The following is a 19,991-nucleotide window of genomic DNA, read 5'->3' on the forward strand; positions in this document are numbered from 1 at the left end:
CGCACATTCACTCACAACTCACAGTGTTTCAACTTTGGCCTTAGCGTTACGTGTGCTCATAAATCGTGATATATTGTAACTTAAAAACTATACATTTTTTACCGTAAAGCAGAACTCTGAACCTCAAAGTACCAGAAACTTGGAAATGTTAGTAGAATCCTGGACAGTAATCCTAATCCTCGTTGAGATCCTAACTTGAAGTCAGACTCGGAATCTTGTTTTGATGGACTCTTTATTTTTTATAAGAATATCGTTTTTCCGACCGAGGCTGAATATTTTTATTGTTCTACCGATTTTAGATATTCTTCTCGTGAATATTCCTAATCACGGCGTATGACATTTCCTTTTTTTCAAGGATATTCAGTGTCTGGGATGGTATAAAGTAATTTTTGAGTCAGCCTACAGGCATCAGAGCAGCGAACATGGGCCTAGTGCTGATTTCGTTGCTTTTCGCCTAGCTTTGCCGTTTATACTTACGGTTTAGTTAAAAATATATAGTTTCAAAAAAATGATTATTTTCAAAATCTCAGCCTCGGGTTTATTTCAGTATCGATATTCTTTCAAAACATATTCTTACAAAAATAAAGTGTAGTTAATTAATCTCGGGTGATGGTACAGGTGAAATTGTTATGGATATACAAGCAAATTCTTCTCCATTGGCACTGAAAGGAATCTGAAGAAAACCATAAAGAGAATTCATGTCTTGAAAGTAATTTCCATACAAAATGTAAATGACTGAATAAACTAGAGCTCAGATCTATCGCTTTTAAGACTGCTGGAAATGAGGGCTTGCAGTGTAAAGTACAAGAAAGGGAGGGCTATGAATAGGGGTATTGAATGGTCTTTGGGAGCATTTGCAAGCATGCGAGGAGAGCATGCATTTTTGCGAGTACAAGCAGTGATCAAATTTGCCTCGTGAACAGCGACCACTTTTCCCAATAATAGTACATACAGCAGGTTCAAACGGTTGAGTTGAACTGTTGACTGACAAACTCAGAGGTAAGAATGTTTCAACCTCTTTGTTTCAATCAAATCATAACTGATTTATACAACTACAAAGCAGGATTCATGAAATTTCAAGCAATCGAGTACACTCGAGAATCTGAGCATGCAAGCAGTTGTGAAAATTTTGCAAGCAAAAGCGGGTGAGTTCTCATCAAATTTTTGCAAGCAATTTGAGCTGAGGTCAGATTTTGCAAGCACTTTTAAATGGGACCATTTGATACCCGTATCAAACCATGTTAAACATGAGTTGTGGGGGGAGATGTGAAGATGCAGGAAACAGCACACAGCTGCTTCAACTGTATTGGGGATGCTTTCCATTCAACCAAGCATTTTGGAACCTTTGAAAGAGGGGCAAAGGTACAGAGATTTTGTTGTTAAGTTCCCTGAAAATCCAAAAATTGTTCAATTTCCAAATGCGAACCATTCAACAAAAAAATCTGGAGATTCAAGAAGAAAAGTCAAATGGAACAGAAATTACCGATAAACATTTGAGTATGCATCACAAGATTGTCTTCTTTCTCAGATATTCTCGAAAATGATGTCCCATTGACCATGGAAAATTTCCTCCAAGTCTGGTGTAATCCCCCCCTCGCTGAATGAAAAGCACCATGGGTCTTAGGCGCAGGAAGAAAAGAGACCCTGGTGACTAGTTGAGGCCTTGTCACTAAGAAGAATGAGCTGAAATCTTTTTATGACCTCCTAGAGTTGTCAAGTCACCCAGTATTGTATGCCTAGCGATGATTTTACTTTTTTATTGTTTACTGATTATTACGGCAAATTCAAACACTCCATTCTGTGAATAATTTTTTAAGTTCTTGTTATATTTATTTAGTGTGATGGTTGTGTTACACAAGTTGAAGATAGTTGTACATGTATTTGTAGGTTTCCTTTTTCTGACTGAGTGACTGATGGGCATTAAAGCAAATGATAGTTTTTTACACTTATAGTAATTAACAACAAAGCACACCGCTATGTACAAAAGTTACAAAACCTTCAAATAAATAAACTAGTTCAGAGGCTACTTTAAAGCATGTCAGACAAAAATTGATATTTTTACACTGAAATATATGGTGGAATCTCTCCACAATGGTCACCTTAGGGACAGAGGAAGCTGGCCATTTTCAGGGTGTAACTTTTTTGTCAATTAAACAAAATATAAATTAAAATGTATCGCTAAAATGGGGTTTTGTGTACACCGTTTGCCAGTCATTGATTAACTGGCCATTGTCCAGAGATTTTTGGGCAGGTGAGACAAGTTTTAGTGGCCGTTGCCATTGTGGAGAGTTGGTTGTTGTAGAGGAGTTAAAATAAGAATGAAAACATAGGCTGTCCACCAGGACTGAAAAAAGTGACCGCTGTAGAGAAGTCGCTTTTAGTGGAGGTTCAACTTTATTTTTTTTCTGTTTCGTCAACAAAATACGAGGTATTGACTCGTAATGACTTTAATATGTTCCACTATGCTCCTTCAAAAAAGTCCACAAGATTCTGTAGATCGTAGTTGTCGAGCACCTCCAGGAGGTTAGGAACCTTGTTTTTCACATTCATCCCCTGAAATAAATTCGTATGATTAGTGTCTTATTTCTCCTAAAAATATCAATGCACTACTAAGGAGGCAGGTAATGAGAAGTATGAAAATCATCACTGAGGTAGAGAATGTTGCCTCGAGACAACAACAAATCAGTTAAAACTAACATGAAAAAGTTATGCCCGGTGTGCAGTCACCAAGGAGAATAATTTTACAATGTACTTGTCTTTTGAGCTTAACACTGGTAAAATGCAGTCCTCACCTTGAACTTAAACTTGTCAATGTAGAGATCAGTGATCATGCCTCAACATTTGTTAAGAATAAATAAGTAATAAACAACATACAAGGAACTATCAACCGCCGCAATCCCCCACCGCCCCCCAAACACACAACAACAACTAATATTGTTAACCCATTTGCTGTTCTTTGTTACTGGCAGTCTACATGTATTTGAAGTGTCATCTGATATCACCTCGTGCTACAAAGGTCCTTCATGTGAAGTTAGAGACAGGGAAAAGATAATATTATCTGTCATAAAAGGGATACAAAGCTTCTATAAACTTCTTATTACAACTAACTCCTCGCATCCCAGTTAATCTCCCTACCTGCACAGTAACACACTGCTATCCTTTCAAATTTCTGACAAAATAAAACTTTAAATTGGAGTTAACTTTTATAATGCTTTCAATGCCCTGGAGATGTTGTTGATAACTTTGTTACCATAGAAAACTAACTGGATAGGAATTAATTTCGAAAAGGATACCATAAAGTCTCTCCAAGTGGCAAGGCTGCTTCTTGTATTCTGCTTGAAGGTTTTCTGAATCATCTGAACAGAAATTAATGGCATCAAACTACAGACAAACATTGTGCCTTACAGCCACCCTTTATTCTAAGAAAACTGTGAAAGTATGACACTTGGAATTATAATTTGTTTATTAGAAATGCCCCCAAAATATAGAAACCTAATATAAAATAAAAATATCATCTCAAAAGCTTACGCATATGGCTTACTACTTTTTGTAAAGCATTGTATTGCTGCTCATAGACCATGATGGCTAGCCAATGAAAACTCTTGAATTGCATTATTTAGTGATCCGGTTTTTTATAAATTGAGTGAGCCTGCAGTGCAGCTACATGGACATGTCACAAAATCTTCGATATAGTCTATACAGGTGGTGTAGTCTGTCTGTGATGCAGGCTAATTAACAATTATTCCACCAGCGTGTGTTGGATTTGAGAGCCAATGAGGTGTGAGGAAGGGCAGAGTGAAAATAATCCTTATAATTTGCAGCCACATCACTTTTACTACCAATGGATACAACTACGCCATCACATGGAAAACAGAGTTCATTTCCAGTTTTACCATTACTTCGTGTTACAGATGTAGTACATTTTTATAGCTATGACTAAAAGATTTTTTCCTCTTACCCAGAATTTTTTGGTATTCTGGAGCAAAAAATCCAATGTCTTGCTCATGCATCTGCAGTTCCTGAAAAGAGAAGATTGTTCATTCAATCAATCGATCGATCAATTAATTGATCAGTCATTCAATCATTCAATCTAATCATCAAGGAGTACCTAATTATATACCTTGAAGCTAGAAACGGGATTTATAGTAATTGTAATCAGATATTACAAAATAACTGAAATACTATGCGCATCCTCATTAGTCGATAGGCGTGTTCAATTAGATGAGAGCATGTATACACAGTTGTGACATATCTTTGAGAAATATTTTATAAAAGCAATAGGAGACTTTTCCCATGTTTATATAACCTCATCTAAACACTTGGGAGATTGGGAGAATTTCCGAAAGTTATGCAAACCTCCGACTGCATCTTGAGTTTGCATAACTGTCTTGAATTCTCCAACCCCCCTCGTGTTTAGATGAGGCTATGTAAACACGGAAAAAGTGCTCTTGCTAATTTATAGAATTGAGAGAGTTTTCCATGGTACAAATAAGAAGCTCCACAATCCAGGACTACAGTAATACAGGTTTAAGTTACTGGGCAGGTGTACATGTTTTAGACACACACTCATACACATTCCTTCAGCTTGCACTTACAGTATTTAGTTTCCTTATCAGTTATATAATAATTTCAAATACTGTTTCTTGACAAACATGAATACAATGATGTTATGAGATAACTACATGTGCTTTAATAATTTACTTAATGACAAAGTCTGAGCTACAGTATTGATAGCCACTCACTTTTAGCCCCTCTATAAGCTGGACTTTTTTGGCCAGTAACAGCTGGTACTCCAGCTTGGGATGAATGAGGTTAAGCGTGTGTACCACAGAATCTTCATTAAGATCTAAAAGGAAAGTGCACAGTTATATTAACATTAATTTGTAGCATATTTCAAGAGTAGCCTATCTCATTTTTCTAACCAAACAATGTTGTTACGGAGAGAAAAAAAATCAGTCATGGATTGACAACATACATGTATTTGTGGTTGAGGATGATATGACTACCAAGGAGAACAGATTCATTCAAAGGACACAGTGGGAGATCACTAATGTAATGTGTCGAGTAGTAGTAGTAGTAGTACACTTTATGTAAGTGTCAGTCGTTCTAGCGTTTTACACACTAATTGGTGACACTAATTAAAGAAACGAATGTAACGAGAGATGCCATGCCAGAAAGGTGGAAAGACCATCCTCATTTGGTCAGCTGCTGTGTAATTCTTTAAAGAACATATCTTAACCAGTTGACATACTAAATAGAGCTGACAAGACAAACCATAAGAAATGTTGAGGTTGATTTTTCTTTTAGTAGCCTCTTTGGTAAGAACATCTTTGAGAATTGATATCGTTGAGATATTGTCCGATTTGAAGATGGCTTCTCCTTTTCTAGAAAGGAACAAAAGGGTTACAATGTATGATTGACTGACTTACAGTTTATGGAAATTTCATCCTCACATGTACAAGTCTTTGGAAAGGGTTAATTAGCTGACTGAAAATGGTTATAATACACTAACTGCTTCAGATATCACCTCAAAATTGAGAGTTCAAGGATAGGTAGCTGCTGTAAGGGGAACGTTTTAGCATATTTTAAATATGTCCAATATGTAGAGAAAGCTTCTGTTCTGCAGTAGCCACCAATCCTATCAACTGCTGAACCACTAGTGGCACCTTACCAGCATCTTTCCTGCAAGTGTAAGCAGTCAGCTCCAGTAACAGACACTTCCTCTGTTTCTTGAGGGTGTCTGCTTATGGAAGCTTCAACTGTGTCTGTGGATCATTGAGCCTATCTCCACCCAGGTATGTAGATGTGCAGAAACAAAACCATGTGCCATAATGAGAGCAAGGGGGTGTGGGGTATGTTGGAGTGGATATGCATGCTATCAGACAGAAGTTACAATTCTCCAAGCCACTCTGAGTAATGCAAAACCAAAACATCTAGGGTTGTTTATCTTCACTTCCTTGTTAGAATACATTAAATATCTTTGCTGGCTTTAGTTAAAAATTGTAATTATTGTGTTGTTCCAGAATGTATCCATACTCTGACCTCTTTCAGAGGCTTTCTTGGTTGAATTCCCCCACCACACTGGAAATTCCTGGCCAGTTTTAATTTATACTTTCCTTTTTCAGGGGCACCCAACGGATCGTTTCGGAAAATTATCTGTTTGGAAGGCCTTTGATCCCCTCTGATTTTCTTAAGAGAATTGCCACCTTGAACTTTTGTGATATGAGAAATTTAATGTCTGTTGTTTTTGGATCGTTAAAAATGTCATATTGGGTACCGAAAAAAGGTCAGCTATCATTTTCGGAAAGACAGTAAGACCTAAGATTTTCGGGAAATGGACAAAAAAGCCCTTAGCTAATAAATCTGAGAATACTTGAGTTCCCCTAGAATAACTGAACAGACAAAATTTTTTTAGTGCAACCTAAAATTAACCTACAGAGCTTTAAAAGTACTCCAGATAGCCTAAAACAGCATTTAAAAGCATTCGAGAGAAAACAGTCTTTGGGCGCCCCTGCTTTTTTTAAAAAATGTTGGCTTTTGAGACCCCCTCACCTTTACAGTTTCTAATAACCCTCCTTAAGGTGGGTATGGATATATTCTGGAAATAGCAGACGTTATTTAATTTTCAGAGCTTACTTGTACTGACAGTCCAGCTGCGTGTCAAGAAATGTTGACAGAAAATGGAAGCTCACGTGGTCCCCTGCCGGAGTTCTATTAGAAATAAAAACATTGTTGATGAAAGTGGAAATGAGAGATCAAGTAACATCTGCAGTTGTGTTTTTGTTTTTGTTTTTTCTTTTAGAGGACCAACAAAATCTTAAAATAATTTATTGTCAGCTGGAAACTAGCCTGCATAACAGGTGGTACATATGAGAATAAAATGCAGTATTTTGCAACAGCAATTGAAAATAATTATTAATAGCATTTGGAAGATGGGCAACAAGCAAACTGCGAGACGAACTAAGAGTATCAGACTGTTGCTAGTTTTCTATTATAATTTGCCTTGGAATACTGTATTTGTATGAGCATAACCATGTGCTATGCAGGTTCCTTAGAAACTATCTTGACTCAAAAGCCTCTACAAACCTGTCAGGAACTTCAGGAAGACAGAAACTGACCCAGGAGTGAACTTCAGCAAGACTGAAATGACCCACTAACTTCAGTGAGTTCATTGGCCTGGTAAGAAAAACAAATGTAACAATTGAAATATTATACAAACTGTAAAATTCAAATCAGTTGCTTGGTCAAATAGAAACCTAACCTTCAGAATTTTAGCTACAATAAGTCTAGCCTGGAGATGGTAACATTAAATCCTTGACTCCCCGGCCTGTACCAAGATGTCATAAAACTTAGAATATTTACTTTGCCCTAGGGGAAGTTGAAAACATTAAGTTCAGCAAATCACCAGAAATATAGCTACCAGCCAGGCTTCAGCACAGCAGTAATGTAAACAATAAAAACTGCAGAGAAAATTATATTTTATTGATTAACCCCTTGAGTGCCTATATGACGTACTGAGTACATCAAATTTAAGAGATTTAATCAAACTCCTGGCACACCAGAAACAACTGTTGTCAGCACCAGAGACTTATAGGAGATTTTTCAACAGACTTCAAAATTCCCATCGCTGTGATATCATATGGATATCAAATTACATCAACCTTAGCAAAATTGACCGCACTGAAGAGACACTTTTATGACCTTTCACAAAATGTGTACAGGTCTATTGTTTAAGTGAAAAAGCTTAATATGGCATTTAAAATTTTTACAAGACACCAGTTTTCAGTGAAAGTGGTGTTGCACAGTGTAAACAATGGTCGGGCACTCAAGGGGTTAATCACTGAAATCAGACTTTTTGTGCTCATGTCTTACTTTGATTCATCAAACACGTGAGTCCTTTGGTGTAGTGACAGAGGCTTGATGCTGTACTGTCGCACCTGACAGGTTTTGGGTTGAATCCTTGGTGTAATGTATGCTTGTAAAGTGCCATACTGTCCTTCTATTGATCTGATCTGAAATATGGAGGTAATGCTGACACAGTTATAATTATTTACTGTGTTGTACAAATTTTACAGGTTTCAAATACTGCTCTGACTTCCCAAGTGCATCTAGCCTGATTGATTGAGGCATTTCTCCTTGCAAACTCAGTTCTTAATCACAGAATATTAATTCAGACCAAGGGTAATAAATCTATTTAATCATTGTAGAAAACAATGTCAATTCTACCATGAAGTCCACCATGCAGTCTGTAGACTGCATTAGTAAATTCTCTCCAGAAGGCAAGGGAGTTGTGTTCTGTTTGCTTTATTTGTCCTACAGCTGCTTTGCAGTTTAATACTTAAACAAGTGACAAAAAATTAATGCCTAATTTCACAAACAGTACCATAACAGAATGTTACAACAATATTGATGTTTTCAAAAACATAAACACTTGCCAACCTTTAATTCCAGTCTTGTTGTGTTTGCTTGGCATCTGTAAGTTGCCAAAAGAAAATTCCCATTCTGAAATATCAATAAATTATTAAATAATAATTTTTCTCTACAAAAAAGAAAACCAGCTTAAGGTAAAATATTTATGAAATAGCCTGTGGAAACAAATACGCCATTCCTGTCCCCTCAGTGGAGCAGAAAACCAGTGTCTTGTGGTACACCAGACATACTGAAGAAAGGAGTTTGAGCGACTGACTACTGTGCAAATTAATTTGTGAGCAGCCATAGCTTTCTCAGTCATATCATTAACAAATGAGCAATCATATGAAAGCTCGAGAAATATTAAGGATTTTCACTACTGGTGATATTTGAAAAATTCTTTCAAATAGCAGTTTTCAAATTTATATCATACATAGTCACTGTGTAAATTCTCAGTTGCACTCGTATTCATATGATTATGTTCAACCTAAACTAAAGAGACAACTTACAGTGTTATTATTTTACCTCAATATCACAAGCACTGTAGCTGACTACAGCAGAATTTTTGTCCACATCCAAAAGATCAACAGGTACATCACTCTGTAACAAATGACACAAACTCAAATATCAATGAAAGAAGTACTTTGCCTGCTGGAGCATCTGAACATTCAACTATTAACATTTATAATCCACCAAATATTATCGCTCACAAGCAATATTATTGGTCCAAATGGACACGATTGTTTATTGTTTTATTACTCAACTTAATACTGAACAAACCTGTAAGAGAACATTGTCAATGGGAATCTGGACTTCAATGCTCAGTGTGTAACTAGCATCATCCCTGTTCAGAGCAAACTTGTCGTTGATAGCAAATTGTGGCATTGCTGACAAGGCATTGGCAGAATGTGCTGTATACTGGTACTTCTCACGTTCTTTTAACACCTTCTGTTGAAGGCTGTCAATTTCTAGCCTAAGAAATAAAATTGTGTACATTGAGAATATAAAATCTTGGCCTTGGAATTTAATGACTTGTTTTCAAAGAAAGAAACTCTTATTAATACTTGCTGCAGTTGATTGCAATTTAAGCAATGTTGATAATAGTTTTTCAAGGAAGCCTGAAGAGTATGGGACTTCACAAAGTTCACAAACCCTAAGTTTCACGGTGTACCAATGAATCTCTCATGTCCAATTAAGCCAAAAAGTTAACACACCACTGCTAGAGATGTATCTTCTCTTTACTTCTCCTTTCTTCTTTTTTAAGATGCAGTTTGTTGCTCCCCTTATAGAACCTTGCTCTGATCAATATACATGTATACTACAGGTTGCTTTACGTTATGCACACACATGGCAGCTGGTTACTATATAGATTACCTCTTACCTGAGGTTGTCAATCCTTGCTTGCACCTCATCGCTGATTGGTTCTTGTGATTTCGTCATGGGTCCCGCCTCCTTCTGCTGAGGTTCTGTAGTAAGACCCACCACCCACCCAGCATACGTGGCTGCAACTATCTCATCATACCCAGATGAACCCACACAACCACCACAAACAGAGGTGATGCTCTCACTCATGGCCTAGAAATAAAAATTGATGGCTAGTACACATGGACAAGATACCCTTCACATGCCAGGAGCAATTACCCCATGACCATGAAGTGAGTAGAACTAGAGCTTCACTTCACAATGATCTCAATGTACTCCGAGAGCGCAGTCATTGAGGAAGGATTGAGTAATATATACTCTCATTACATGTATGGGATGTGCTAATTGGAATAGGGATGCTTATTAACAAAGGAGATGCTTTTCTTAATTTTAAGAAGTAGGCACTTATCAGAATGAGGGCTAAATGGAATCTAAACTCAACACAGTGATACATGTTTTGACATTTTGAGAATTTCTCTTCTCAACACAGATATAAAACACTAAACTGAATGGAGCTACATGTATGGCATAACATTACATTGTACTTTCAACTGAAGTTGTTATCCTTGTCTCGAGTATTAATCCAAATGCTTTGTATTAGGGAAAATGTGTCATGTGGTTGTCTAGAATGGTAATCTATGACACTCATCAAAAGTCATTTTATGCCATGACTCAAGCAACTGGGTGTATGTAATCCTGAAAACAAATTTTCAAAGCCTGGTAACCTCTTTGAATCTGGGGACTGGCTCATCCATCTCATCAAAACCATAAACTTCAACCAAACCATCATCACGGCCAACAAGAATATCAGGCACGCCATCAGCTGTTATGTCAAAGGTTTCTAATGACAAGACACCTGTAAATTTGGACAAAAAGTTCAGCATAAAAGTAGCAGTGTGAAGAATCTTCTTGTAAAAAAAATTCACATTTGACATCAGATTTTACAGCCTGTTACCACGAAAGGGCAAATTCACAGACACAGAAAATATGTACTTTGTTGTCTTTAAACCGGTGATTTTTGCTTCCACGAACATGTGACTTTTACCAGATGCCAGTCTTTGACTACTGTTTCTCAAATTTATCAATAGTTATAACTATGAAAATTATAACCAGAATAGTGATATCAAGAGATATCTTCATGATCTTAATTCACATAGATTTTTATGATTAATATTAATTTCATTTTTCTGTTTACTCCTGAGTTTTAAATTTGATGGAGAACATAATGTATCTTAAACATGTCACAGACTGTTTCACACTGTTTCCTGTGTTTGATAAATATAACAGAACACAGAGACCTAAATCATAAATAATATTTAAAATAACAATTCTTTTCTAACTTACCTCCATTTCGCTTGTCATTGGGGATCTCCCACTTGTGGTTAGGGGAATGCCTATGAGATTTAAAAGCAAACACACTTAATTTTTACAAACATGTAGAGCTTCCTAATCAGGATAACATAGTCTAGTTTAGGCGAGACCACAACATGGAAGAAAATACATTTTGCTTTAATTCAGTAGTACATGTACTAGTTCGGAGAGCACGCAAATTACTGTGAGTCATTTTGCATACGAGTCACTTGTGAGTTAACATCCTGAGTATCTTTGCTGTCACAGCATTTGACAGTTTGGACGCTGGGTAGAAGTTCACTTGACTTTAAATGGCATCAGTGAATTCAAGTTGCCAAAACATATCTTTGCATTGGGTCATGCAGATGCAAATGGTCTTCACTGGGAAAAAATCTATACCCTTTCTCAGACTGAAAAAACTAAAAACCAGCTACTCTTTGGGGTCGCATATCTATATAACCCATATTAGGGAGAGCCCCCTCTCCTTCCGGGGTATTCATTATAGTAATGTGTACTCATTTAGAGTAAATTCTCAACTTGCCTTCCTAACTGAATCAAGCCTATTTTTCCATCAGATGTCCCATACAAAACCTCTTCCCCAGACAGACCTGAAGGTGAAAACAGACTATGTGAAAAAGTTGTGTCAAAGCCTGGGCATATCCGTCAGAGCCTGTAAATGTTTAAAAATTAATTTTTTAAAAGAAAGTTCAGACAGTTCTAATCAATACTTTTATTAAGGTTACCATGGACCTTGTGACTTTTCTCGGCTAAGATAATTATTAATTTAAAGCATGCTGTGTTAAACTCAACCATCACAGCCTACATGTTTTATGCTATATTTGTATTCTAGTATTGGACTGGAAATAGCTTGCAACATTTTTATGGAGGTTAAGGTGGGGGAATCAGGGTGCAAAAAAAGTGCCATCTGGTCGTCCAGGACAAGTTGATTTTCCTTCCAGACAAGTAACTTTTTGTTCTCACTTGCCCAATGGACAAGAGCCCCAGCAAATCATCCCCCGACTAAGTAAAAAAAGTAAGACATGCTCAGGGCAAGCAAAATTTGAGAGCCACTTGTCCGAAGGGCAAGCTGGATTTCAAGTTCTTTTTTTTTTTTTCAAGCCCTGAATACTCATTAAAGAGATTAAAACTGAAAATACATCTTTTGGGTTTTGGCATTTCAAAGTCTGGCTCATGATATATATAGAGCCCCTTAAATACATGTTGTCACTCACCTCCACTCCCATTATGTAGCGCCAGAACCAGAGGGGGTCCTGCAACTTCAACCTCATACAGCAAATCAGAGTCCTAAAAGAAACATTCCCTAAATTTATATTGTGCTTAACATAGATGACACCAATTATATTGTGCTCCAATTGATTGCTGGACAGTAAGAATTGATAAGGTCAACACTGACTGGCTATCAATGCACAATACTCTACAGCAGAAACAGTGCAGACCTATTGCCTCTAAGCATCAAATATCACCAATGTCAAATGGCTTTACTTGACTTGGTTGAAAGGCAAAATAAACCACTACAATACAACAGGAAGTTTGCCTTAATTTGCTTACAATACAATTTAATACATGACAGAGGTAGCTGCATGTATAAGGAAGTGTCCACCCTTGAAAAAAAATAAATATACATGTATAGAGATTCATTGATACCATTAAACTGAAAATAGTGAGCAAAACAAGCATTACATTTTCCCAATTGTGACGTTACCTGTAAAACTCTTAGGACTCTATCTTGACAAGCCAGAACAGGAACTAATGCATCTGTGCTTCTGGAATTGTTTCAAATTGTTATGATCACAAAATAATCCACTGAAAAAAATAAAGACTTGATCCATGAGCTACAGTTAATATAAATTATAACATTCATCTTACTTTTTTGATGGTAGACAAAGGACGTCAGTGATCTTATCTCCAGACAGGAAATAGTTTTCATCTTTGCAGTCTCGGTAATGATTGTAGATATAGTTTCCACAGAGGAAAAGATCAGCTCCACTGACATACCTACCCACAAAATAATTATTAATAGTAAATTGTTACAAAATGTACAGCCCATTTCCAGCCAAACAAACTTAAACTCTTATAAGAGGCAAGTTAGTTTTAGTCAAAATCAATTTTTTAACACTGTCAATTTTCTACTACTAATGATGTCTAGAAAATGTGTAACGCATGGTTCCAGAAAATATCCATATCTACCCCAGGGAAGATCATTGGATATTTTAATTAGAATAATTTTTTGACAAACCTTATTAGAGGCAAGTCGGTTTAATTACAAACAAATTTTGAACACTGCCAATTTTTTAAGATGATGCCTAAGCAATTGTCTAATGCATGGTTCCAGATAATATATGTTATAGGTCAAAATGAAATTCAGGTTAAAATGAAATTCCTTTGTCCTTTAACCCTAATTATTCATGCATCATGAATAATTAGGGTTAGGAGACAAAGGAAATTGAGGATCAAACTAGGTTAAAATCATTTTAACATGAATTTCATTTTGACCTACAACAGGTATCCGTACCCACCCCAAGAAAGGTCATAGACAGATTCGGCTAATGTGTTGACATGCTTGTTGTCAACCAATTCAGGGCACGTGATGATTCATTTGGGAGGTTACAATTGTTCTGTTTGTACATACGCCCATGCAATCAGTTGTGTGTGACAAATTGCACAATTCTAACCTCCCAAATGGATCATCACAGGGTCTCAATTAGGTGGCAACAAGGACGTAAACACATTAGCCAAAGCCATCTACTGGAAATTCTATAGGGGAAGCCAAAGCCGAAAGCCAAAGTATGAAGTAAGGCTGGAATTTCCATGGAGGGGGAAGGACTCAGACCAAAATACCTACTGACATGAAATGTGAAAGAGAAGTGAAACCTACATGGACTGGATGCTCTCTGTCAAATTAGTGTCGAATCCCAAGAACTGTTTTCCTTTCTTAGTGTAACCACGCACTTCAGCCCCTGTTGCTACAAAGACTTTCTCCTGAGAAGGCCCGTCCAGTCCACCAAGCTGCAACTTGGAGATTGGTGAACCAGGAAGTGTTTTGAATGTGACCTGCACAGTAGCAAAGTAAAAAAAATTATCTTAATTGACCACTCCCCCCAATGAGGTTTTTCAGGGTCACTAGAAACAAATGACAAAACAAATACAGTGTAAATGAACATAACATGGTTAAGAATCCCAGCTGGCAGGAAGCAGACCAGTTGGCTATTTACAAGCATGATCAAGGTGTTGAACTCGGGACTACCAAGAACAACACCAACTGGTGGTCAGAACGGGACTTGAATTTACGACCTTCGCATTTCAAGGCTGGTGCCCTAACCAAATCCACCATGCTGCCTCCCATTGAAAGTAGACCTCAGTCGGAAGACTGTTACAATAGTTCCCAAGGGGGGGGGGGGGGGCGAGGTACTCCAGTGTGGTAATTAAGCTGAGAGGTACAAATTATTGAGGCAAAATAGACCCCAAAAGAGCCAAAGGTTACCACACCCATAAAAGCATAAACGTCCAACAACTTGGAATGCAACCCAGAAGGCCCCTGAGCTCAAAACAGTTAGTAACAGTCTCCATGTCATTTACAACTGGTTTGCATAAATTTCATCCAGCTGGACCACAACAGGAAAAAGTGGTGTTTGTGGATGCCTTTGGCTCATCCAGAAGAAGGACATATGCACTAACACTACACCATCTTGCTTAAAAACTCAACTCAAAGACCTGGGCCAAGGTTAAATATAAAATCCAAAATTCACTAAAAGGTATGAAGAATATTAAATATTTTGCATTTATGACTGAAAGGGTTTACAAACCAGAAGTGAACAGGGATCATTGAAAATAATTTACAGTAGCTCGACTATTTGGCTCTGGATAGTTTGACTAACCTGGGAAGTACTCTTTTTCATTCCGAAACATGTCAGCACTCCATCCTGATCAGCTATTGCAACCTGGTTGTCGGTATATAGGAAAAAAAAACACCAACCATTCAGTGAAAGCCGCTGATATTTATACAACAGAGCAATGTGCTTCATCTTAGAGTATGCATGCTTTAAGTAGACAAAAGAAAAACTACTCCTGCATTCTGTGCTAAATCAAATTGAGAGGTGCTTGCTCAAGCCCAGAGGGGGGTACTCCCAGAAAAATTGGGTGGGGGTGTGCAGCCTGCTTCCCAAAACCCTTACCCTATTTATGACCAAAATCTGTGATTTCTCCTACCCTATTTATGACCTGACCAAAACTTTGATACGCTATTTAAGACCTGACCCTTAAATCAGTACCCTGTTCCAGACTTGCCCTTAATTAGTTCCCTAGTTTACACCAGTGTTAAAGACAATGTTTATATGCTTTTATTTGGTAGGATAGCTTGCTCTAAAAACATAACCAGTTCAATTACAAGACTAGAGTGCGAAATCCATACCCTGTTTGAGACCAAAATGGCCAAAATCTATACACTATTTCTGACCAAAACGGCTAGGAAACCATGCCCTTTGGGGCTGCACATACCTATATAGCCCGTATAAGGGAGTACCCCCTCCGCTCGGGTGCTCAAGGAGAAGTAAAGGCTGCAAGTGTTAAGTCAATATGGATCCTTTCTTGCTTGAGAGGGTCTTTTTCAGTTCCAATAACCTGGGAGACGGGTAAAATTGGTAACACTTTTGGATCTTGCAGCAAGAGAGTTTGGAGGTCAGCTCCCAAGGGCCCTTACCTAGATCTGTCACTGGTAGTTTTACGACACAGTATGAAAGGTTTTTGAGATTCAATTCAAATATAAAGAAGCACAGTCCTACAGAGATTTGTGTACAAGTAGTGAGTTTGATTTATTGTTTTTGCTCAATAATTGTGCCCTTCTGTTCTCTCTCAGTTAGATAATAAACGATACTAGTACAAATCTACTTTAATTTCTTTAACGCTAATTATAACTCAATCTAAAATCGTCAAAGAAACGATGTAATTTCTTGATCTATCCTTCACCTTCTGCGCAGCCCGTTTTCCTCCACCGGACAGTAGTTTCATTGTTTTGGGAGACGTAACTCCAACCTAAAAAGAAGACAAAAAATGATATATCCTAGAATATCTGAGACAAATTCCCGTAAAGGTTTGATGTCACGTATCCATGGAAGCTAAAATAGCTTTACGCACTTGCAGGTAGTCCAGGCGAGTCAGGTTTAATTCCATCATCTTGGAGGCGCAGTTTTAAAGTTCACCGGTTTTCGGATTTAATCTTTACGATAGAGATATAATTCTGGTTTCCAAAGAAAGTTTGGTTAGCTTTTAAAATCACATTTGGACAGATGTTATTTGTAGCAGGAAGAAATATTGTCGAGAAATATAACCTGAGTATGCAGGATTTTGATCAGCAGAGAAAATTGCGACAAAAGGTTTGCTATATAAGGATATCCAATTGTCCACTTCAAAATGGGGACCTCCGTAGGCCTGCAGCTACTGCGTTCTATTTTTTATGCGATTTTTTTGGGATATTTTAACGATCCTCTAATCAAGTTCCTCTGACCAAGTCATCGGAATTCGAACAGAAAGAACAAAAGCCTGACTATTCGCTGCTCCACACGCTCTTTTCCTGTACGTACATGCGTTTCCCGGGATCTCGTGGTCTCTGCTAACTTCTGCTGGATCTCTGGGCAGTGCATCTTTGGGTACCTTGTTCTCTTAGTGCTAGGTTTCTACAGCATGTGCGGGATTATGCTGAGTTTCTGCAGGTGTTATTGATCTTTTTAGTTTCCGGGTCTGTACTAGCCTGCGTAGCAAGCGTTTCTGTGGGGTTCGAAAGCAAAGAATTGCAGCGCGAAAAATGGAGCGAGTAAAAGAGGGGGGAGGGGGAGGGGAAGGAAGGAAGGAAACGTTTGCAGACAAACCCTGGATTTTGAAAACCGCCCACTTGGCCTTTCATGCCTGAGTGCGCACACTGAGATTTCGTGCTGTCATCGGCTGTCGTAAAATTAACCAATAAAATCTTCGGCCTTCCGTAGCGGAAGTGAACTTTGAACCAAAATAAACTTTAACTTGTCAAAATATTTCTGAAACAACGAGCGCACGGTGGGAACCGAGAAATCTCGCTGAATAAAATTTGGTAATTTATAATCGAGCTATATTTCCACTCAATCCGTCTAAAAGGAAGGCCTGCAAGGGTGAAGTTTTAGCACAAATCTACCAGAAAGTTAAAATGTGAGAAGTATTCAAGTCGCGTTAGTAATCCTTGTGCTCGCAAGATTCGAAATCTTGGATCGCAGTATTCATTCGTCCAGGAATCGATATAAGGTAAAATTAGCAAGTCATCTCCCACAAAGGCAACTCCAGTAAAGAAGCGTTTGCTGGAAACGCCAGATCCGCAAATCGGTTCGAGTGTTATCGCCTGTAGCAAAAACAAACAACGGAAAGTCTTCTCGGAAAACTTTGGAATTTGGGCAGCAGAGGCTTCAAACATCTGAGAGGGAAAATAACGATAATCTTGACCAGTATCTGAATAAAGATAATCTTCCCCTTGGCCAGACGAATTCACTAGGTTTTTCCACGCAGTAGTGCGAATCTTCTGTCCCGTGGTTTATTATCTTGTCCTTGGCGCATGTGGCATTCAAGAAAGTGATGTTAAAATTAAAGGAACAACTGCAAATTGTGTCGCGCTTGCTTCTGCAATAATGTGCAGGCTTCGAAAAGCCAAAGCGTCGGCATTGCACTACAGGATTTCTAACGTACTGTCGAAGCTGACGACTAAATCCTCGTTCAGTGAGAAAAGTTAAAGCGTTTTGTAAACAAGCTTCGAACGCGTCTTCCCCTTTTGTCTGGCACTCAAGGGTATTAAAATACCTTTGATCGACACATGTCAATAATATTGGGCTAGCCCAGCCAATCACGAGCCCCGTTCGCTGGCGAACGGAGGTTTTCAAAATCCAGGGGTTTGTCTGCAAGCGTTTCCTTCCTTTCCCTCTGCCACCCGCCTCTTTCTTTTTTTTTTGGCTCTCGCCCCATTTCCGCGCAGACAAACACCGAAAATCCCATTCCTCGGTCTTTCTTTGCTTCCAAACCCCACGGAAACGCTTGCTACGCAGGCTAGGTCTCTACTTGATCTCCAGCTAGGGCCCTATAGTTTGGGTGTCTGGGAAACCCGAATAGCGAATAGCGAATAGCGAATAGTCGCGAATAGCGAATAGTCCCGAATAGTGCGAATAGTCTCGAATAGTGCGAATAGTATCCAACAGTCGCGAAAAGTGGCGAATAGTGACGAATAGTCGTCAATAGTCACCGCTTTAGATCTAATTTCCTGCGTTAATATCATTAATTATCCAAATAAGCAACAGAATTTCAGTGAATTTATTACCTTCTCTTCTCCGGACTCAGGCTAGGGCTGTCCATCCCCGACATTAAGAAAACAGAAAACACAAGGATAACCTAATAAAGACGTATTTACGCTTTTGCAGCGGTTAAAACAGAAGAAATTACGTTTAGAAGCACCTTTCGCCCTGATAAGCGTCTTTGCTTTTAGCGGGAAAATCCCATCCAACGTTGCTGCGAGGTTGACTGCGAGATACTGGGTACCCTATTTGCTACTATTTGCCACTATTTGCTACTATTTGCCACTATTCGCGACTGTTCGCCACTATTCGCACTCTTCGAGACTATTCGCACTATTCGCACCATTCGCTATTCGGTACTATTCGCTGTTCGCTATTCGCGGCTATTCGAGTTTTCCAGACACCCGTATAGTTTTGATCTTGGCTAGGATGAAAAACTGGGTTAGACCGGAATTCACAAGTCATTCAAAAGTTATTGGGTGTTTCTGCGTCGTTACTGTCAATATCGACCAATGTCTATTGTCATGATTTTTTTAATTTGATGTTTATTTCGTCTTATCTACTTTTATTTTACTATACCATTTCAAGAACCTTCGAGACAAAAAAGTGAAGGAACAGTAGTGCTCTGAGCCTGTGAAAGACAACATTCGGTTATGTCGAAATGCCTTGAAAGCAGAATGAGGCGGCATTTCTAGCAACGGCACCAGTTATTTTTTTTTTACAAAATCATTTCACCGTTTCAGACGTTAAAGAGCGTCATACAATGATGTTTTAAGCCCTTTTCGCTTCCACATTTCGTTATGTATCAGTCAATTCGAAATTTCAACATCCACCCACCGGGCAGCCAAGCAGGCATTAGACATTTTTAACTTTCAGTTGGTCAAATTTCCATCCCGCCAGTGGGCAAAACTGGTGTTTAAAAGCCCCACCATAATATCACACGGAGCAAACAAATGCCCCTGACCCAGGGACATACAAGGTCAAAAATGAGTAATGGCACGAGATTATATATTCTCTTGGTAATGGTAAAGAAAAAAATCACCCTTTAACATCCGCTTTGACCACAGTACAACCTTCAAACGAACAGCACTCCAGTGAATTGCATTATCTCTTGATGTCTTCATCGTGGTAACTTCGACATTTCCACGAAGTTTAAATCCCTCTCTACCACCCCCCATGTGGTGTTAGATTCCCCACCCCAATATCAGCCACCGGACGTCAAAGTCCACCCTCAGGGGCACATCAACTGTTCAAATGCCCGGGGTATGCCCACTGGGGGAATGTTGATGTTATCGATACGGTACATTTCTGTTTTACCTAACGTATAAGTTTCCGAATCACAGAAATAGAAATACATATGCCGTGGAACGATTATATATCATTGACTATATTTTCAGACACGATTTACATTTTTATCAAGTAGAATCTGGGAAACCTGATGCGTTTCACAACGTTCAGAAAAAGAATATCGAAGAAACGGTTGATCAGATCCCG

At 38.4% G+C, this 19,991-nt stretch overlaps 1 protein-coding gene across 1 annotated transcript; it reads right to left on the reverse strand.

Annotated features, from left to right (window-relative positions):
* Positions 1-1,805: 1,805 nt before the first annotated feature.
* Positions 1,806-16,549, reverse strand: LOC110048448 (BBSome complex member BBS7-like). The gene is made up of 23 exons (XM_020754246.2): positions 16,333-16,549; positions 16,165-16,230; positions 15,078-15,140; positions 14,078-14,253; positions 13,069-13,197; positions 12,905-12,965; positions 12,414-12,486; positions 11,723-11,789; positions 11,176-11,225; positions 10,557-10,687; positions 9,791-9,984; positions 9,190-9,382; positions 8,935-9,009; positions 8,440-8,502; positions 7,873-8,012; positions 7,087-7,176; positions 6,637-6,711; positions 5,275-5,384; positions 4,743-4,846; positions 3,959-4,019; positions 3,294-3,356; positions 2,793-2,833; positions 1,806-2,553 (listed from the first exon to the last, which is right to left on the reverse strand). The coding sequence occupies exons 1-23, from the start codon at positions 16,369-16,371 to the stop codon at positions 2,461-2,463; spliced, it is 2,157 nt and encodes a 718-aa protein (XP_020609905.2). The 5' UTR covers positions 16,372-16,549; the 3' UTR covers positions 1,806-2,460.
* Between the last annotated feature and the right edge of the window lie 3,442 nt (positions 16,550-19,991).

This window comes from Orbicella faveolata, unplaced genomic scaffold, assembly GCF_042242905.1.
Source record: "Orbicella faveolata isolate gen_17 unplaced genomic scaffold, um_ofav_v1 contig_35, whole genome shotgun sequence".
NCBI classification, from domain to species: Eukaryota; Metazoa; Cnidaria; class Anthozoa; order Scleractinia; family Merulinidae; genus Orbicella; species Orbicella faveolata.